Source organism: Eurytemora carolleeae, unplaced genomic scaffold (genome assembly GCF_000591075.1).
Source record: "Eurytemora carolleeae unplaced genomic scaffold, Eaff_2.0 scaffold1155, whole genome shotgun sequence".
NCBI classification, from domain to species: Eukaryota; Metazoa; Arthropoda; class Copepoda; order Calanoida; family Temoridae; genus Eurytemora; species Eurytemora carolleeae.
In genome coordinates, this window is record NW_019397057.1 from 115,855 (window position 1) to 121,510 (window position 5,656).

The window sequence follows — 5,656 nt, forward strand, 5'->3', positions numbered from 1 at the left end:
ATTTCAATCTTAAATCTTTTAAATCCTAAATTTTTCCATTTTCCTTTATTTCTCTCTACCTCAGCACTTAATCCTCCAAGCCCTTCTTTATTTCTCTCCACCTCAGCACTTCATCCTCCAAGCCCTTCTTTATTTTTCTCTACCTCAACACTTAATCCTCCAAACCCTTCTTTATTTCTCTCTACCTCAACACTTAATCCTACAAACCCTTCTTTATTTCTCTCTACCTCAACACTTAATCCTCCCAACCCTTCTTTATTTCTATCTACCTCAACACTTAATCCTCCAAACCCTTCTAATTATTTCTCTCTACCTCAACACTTAATCCTCCAACCAAACCCTTCTTTATTTCTCTCCACCTCAACACTTGGTCCTCCAAATCTTTCTTTATTTCTCTCCACCTCAACACTTAATCCTCCAAACCCTTCTTTATTTCTCTCTACCTCAACACTTAATCCTCCAAACCCTTCTTTATTTCTCTCTACTTAAATACTTTATCCTCCGAACCCTTCTTTATTTCTCTCTACCTCAACACGTAATCCTCCAAACCCTTCTTTATTTCTCTCCACCTAAACTCTTTTTTCAGCACTTCTCTTATTTTTCCTTTTATCAGGCCTGATTTTTTTCAATCTTTCCCTTATTTTTCTCCACCTTAATCCTTTTCCTTACTAACTCTTTTCTAATTTTTCCCCGTTATCTCTTTATCTTTCTCCCCACCCCCTAACTGTTATTTCTCCCCTTTTCAACTATTCCACCTATATTTTTCTCCACCAGGACTTATTCCTTCCAACCCTTTCCTTATTTCTTTCCACCTCATGACTCTTATTCCTTCCTATCTGATATGCTTTCATCCCTTCTTAATTATACCCCTAATTTATTTACATTACCCATCTCTTCCCATGCCTTGCATAATTACTTTCCAATTTATTCCTTGCTTATCCCTAATATTTCGCATTAATATATCCCTTTCATTCTCCCCTGACCTACGCAACTATGAATTCTCTTAAATCATCCCTGAAGTTTACACAGTACACGTATAAGTGCACTGCATCACTGCATATCTCTCATAGGCCGAAATTTAAAAGAGTATCGTTGAACGAAACTCCCGAGTTTCCGTTTTGGGGTCTTAACATTTGTGTAGATTTTGATTTAAGAGATTCGAAAAAAATGGAGAATATAAATCAAGTGAAAAAATAATATTTTATTACAAAAATATTGATATTCATAAAACTGCCTAACCCCATTTGTGAAACCCGGGTTTTAAAACTGGTTTTCATAACGATACCCATAACGATATTCATAACGATAAGTTTTGGGCTCCGGGGTTTGGAGAATGTATCCTCTCCTACAGGGTGTTCCAATAAACATGGGAATTAAGAGACGACTTGATAATCGTCTTTGATTTCCGATAATTGATAGTAAAAAAGGTGTATAAAAATATTTTCAGTCTTCAAAACTTATATTAAACTATTTTGTTAAGTTTGAATAAATTGGAATCTGGACAAATTTCTCAATATTTCCATTAATTCTAAAGATAAAAAAAAATGGTGATCCACAATTTGGAATTCGTGAGTGTTTTCGGAATTCCGCGGAATAAAGTACTTGCATTGTGCGCAAGCAAAATCCACTTGCGTTGGAAACTCACCTTGGGATACAACTGAAATTATATTAAAGAAATAATGCCGCGATGGAACAAAGAATATGTTTATTGGGACACCTTGTAACCCGAGTCTTAAAGAGTACATGGAGTACTAAAGTTATTTAAACCCCCCTGTTTTAGTATAGTATAACATTCATGGAACATTGAGTATCCTTGTAAATGATAAGAAGTTTTAAAATGTTATGTTTTTTTTCTTATTTTGACATTAGTGTATTCTTTGAAACAGAAGCGCGCAATGTAAATCAAATTCTAATCTTCCCTTTTTATTTTCCAAATTGAAGATTTCAAACTTTAACGAACTTTAACGTGAGTAAAAAATTTCAGTTATCTATAACATCAGGTTGCAAAGATTTGCACATTCGAGTTTGAGACAAATCCTTTCCTCTATCCATGCAGCATGAGGTATCTGAAAGAAGCAGTCTTTATCCCTGAATGTACCTGAAGAAAAAACCCGTCTATGTACTGATAAGTGGAAATACATCTATTTTTACCCTTCCCTGATACTAAATGTATACGCTGACTCATGAGACATTTTTTATCATGTTGTAAGTTATGATATCAAAAGGATAAGTGAGTTTATCTAAATTCCCCAGTGGTAAGGGTGGGGGGGGGGGAGACACATTCGCTTGTCAACTAGAAACTTTAAATATTCTAATGTGAGGGAAGAAATGCGTAAAAAATGTAAATTATTTGCTACAGCTAACACACTATATTGTTCTCAAATTAAATAAATGTTCAAACACATTAAGGTCAAGATTTCTCCAAAGAATTTGTTTATATTTTACAGAAATTATGGAAAATGAAGCAGATACAGAGCAAAGTTCCTCCTTGACGGAGAAATCCGTCCTTTCATCTCATTCTTACCCTAAACCTTCAGTGGCTTCTCATCCCAACCCCACTCCTCCAGTTCTTCATTCTTCTAATCCCAACCTTCACTCGCAATCTCATCCTCATCCTCAAGGTCTTCATTTCTCCGGGTTCAGTGCTGATACAGCTCATCCTCATCCTTTCCGTCCTTACGCACTTCATCCTTCTCCGCTCGCTAGAACTAGCTCAAACTCAAGCCTCTGCTCAGTTCTAACCCCGGAGAAGATGAAATCTATAATCTCAGGTATACCGATGTTTATAACTAGTTAGGGAACCCGGCTTTGCCTGGAAACTAAACTTTCTCTATTTCATACCATTCCCTCTAGAATTCTTAAACGAAGCTTAAAACATTCCCGGTGTAGTGCATGGGGACAACTCCCTGGCATGGGGCGGACTCTCCCTAAAGGTTAAACCTTTTTAACACAATGTTAGACATAAAAAGCAATGGTAAAACATTACAAATTATTAGTTGACATATAGAAAAAGGGTAAAGGCAAAAAAAGTGATTTCCTTCTGAATTTCGTTCCTTTCAAATAATCAAACAATAAATATTTACTCGAGGACGAGACATAGATAATTTTTAATGTGTTTTTCCAAACAAAATACATAACATAACATTGCTTTTTATGTCTAACATTGTGTTGAAAGGGTTAAAACGAAAGGAGGAGTCCGCCCCATGCAGGAGTCCGCTCCATGCATGACACCGGGGTTCTACCGACTTCCCTAATCAAAATTTGAGGCAAATCTGTCAAGGTGGTCTAGAATTATGCCCGGACAAACAAACAGACAAACAAGCAGAGATTACACTGGCAAAAGCGCTAAACACATATTTTGATAAAGTAGTTATTTTTCAGAACATTCAGTCAAGTAAATCTTGCAACTTTTTTCCTAAATTTTAGAAAAAAAGATAAATTTTGAAATTTAGACAGCAACAAAACATTTGTTTTGTAAAGTAAATACTACGAAAATATGTCAAATATTCCCTAACTTATATCATTCATAAACATGTCTTTGCAAAATAATATTTTTAAAGGGATTGCTCACCTATTTTAAAGGGATTGCTNGTTATGTTATGTTATGTTATGTTATGTTATGTTATGTTATGTTATGTTATGTTATGTTATGTTATGTTATGTTATGTTATGTTATGTTATGTTATGTTATGTTATGTTATGTTATGTTATGTTATGTTATGTTATGTTATGTTATGTTATGTTATGTTATGTTATGTTATGTTATGTTATGTTATGTTATGTTATGTTATGTTATGTTATGTTATGTTATGTTATGTTATGTTATGTTATGTTATGTTATGTTATGTTATGTTATGTTATGTTATGTTATGTTATGTTATGTTATGTTATGTTATGTTATGTTATGTTATGTTATGTTATGTTATGTTATGTTATGTTATGTTATGTTATGTTATGTTATGTTATGTTATGTTATGTTATGTTATGTTATGTTATGTTATGTTATGTTATGTTATGTTATGTTATGTTATGTTATGTTATGTTATGTTATGTTATGTTATGTTATGTTATGTTATGTTATGTTATGTTTATGTTATGTTTATGTTATGTTCGCTATCGGTTTGTCGGAGACTAAATGTTTGCAGGGCGAACCAAAATAAAATTTGCTTCCATTGGAAAAAATTAAAGATCAAGTTAGGAAAAATATTTTTAAATTTTTTTTAACATTAGCCATTATGTGTGGGTAGAAAAGAGACCGCAGACTGAAGTAAATAAAATGATTTCGAATAAGTCAACCCACCACACCTATCCTTGAAGCTTGTTTTATGCTCTAACGTAGCCGTGAGAAATCAATATTTTAGAAGACGAAAATACTGCAATTTAGAGGCAGCGTGCATGGAAGATAAAATAAGGAGAATGTGGCTTCGAGAAAAAATTGTGGTTAGAATTCCAGCCCTCGACTAACTGCAAGCTAAATACATTCTGTCTGGAGTGGAATAAACTTTTTTTTGATCTCTCATTAAAAAACCATAAAAATTGTCATAGAAACTACATTTCATAGATGCTTTAATTTCTAAAACATGAAGCCAAAAATAATTCAAAATCCAAAAAATCGACATTTAATGGGAACAAGTAGGTTCTAAAGTTAGGGTTACTTGTTTTTAAACCACGAGACCCACATTTTACATCGAGAAATACAATTGTACACTGTTAGGAAGCTTTAAAAATAAAAACGGAATGAGGGAATGTTTCATTTCTAATCTCAGAAAAGTGTTGTTGCCGGTTCAGATTCTTTGTGATATTATAAAAAGTTTAAAATCGTCCTAGCAGATTTCTATAGTTTCTGCATAATAAACCTACATTAATAAAGTTGCTTGTCCAGTTTTCCATTTTTATTTTTAGGAAATTATGGTATTCCTGTTCCACCGGACTCTCGGAGATTTGGCGGAAGTTCCATTTTAAACAATTCATCAATGCCCACCTCAAGGAACAATTCTATTTCCGGTCAGATCAATTCCTTTTCCGGTATACACCCTCCGGTTCCTACTGGAAAACAAAATGCCGGGGTAAGAAAGACATTTTTAAATATCAATGAATTGAATTAAACTTTTTAAACAGATGCTTTGCATTAAGAATTAAAATTCTTAGAAACTTTAATGTGTTTTCATGCTGCTTTCATTAGATTTAGTAGGTTTTTTACCTTTCATTTCAGTTTAACTGCAGTTATAACAGAAATCAAGTTATTTTCTATTTGTTTTTTTCTCGACTGTTTTAAGAGTTTCATTCAGTATAACTTTGAATTTAAATTGCCCAATAAGTTATGCTTTTGTTAAAACCTATAGAAGGCTAGTATTCAAGGGGGCTATTGTTGGGTGTGTTCCTACTTTTTTTTAATCGTTCTTTACGTTCCGTTCCGTTGGGTCCCGTGATAGAAGAATCGTTCAGCCAGGAACGACGCCATGGCCCTAGCGGGGGCTCAAGTACTTAGAGGAATGAGAAAATCTATGTCCTTAGTTTGAGCAGAGGAAGTAAGATAAAATAAGAAGGGGGGGGAACAAGCTTGAGTCTGAATGTTATTAGGAAATATATACTATCCTAGTTAAAGAGAAAATCTATGTCCTTAGTTTGAGCAGAGGAAGTAAGATAAAATAAGAAA

General features: G+C 33.6%; 1 protein-coding gene across 1 annotated transcript in view; it reads left to right on the forward strand.

Annotated features, from left to right (window-relative positions):
• The first annotated feature begins 4,906 nt into the window (after window positions 1–4,906).
• Window positions 4,907–5,656, forward strand: part of LOC111711475 (band 7 protein AGAP004871) — a 14,617-nt gene continuing 13,867 nt past the window's right edge. The window contains exon 1 of the mRNA XM_023485848.1: window positions 4,907–5,066. Coding sequence (XP_023341616.1) covers window positions 4,974–5,066 — 93 coding nt within the window. The 5' untranslated portion in view covers window positions 4,907–4,973. The remainder of the gene's footprint in view (window positions 5,067–5,656) is intronic.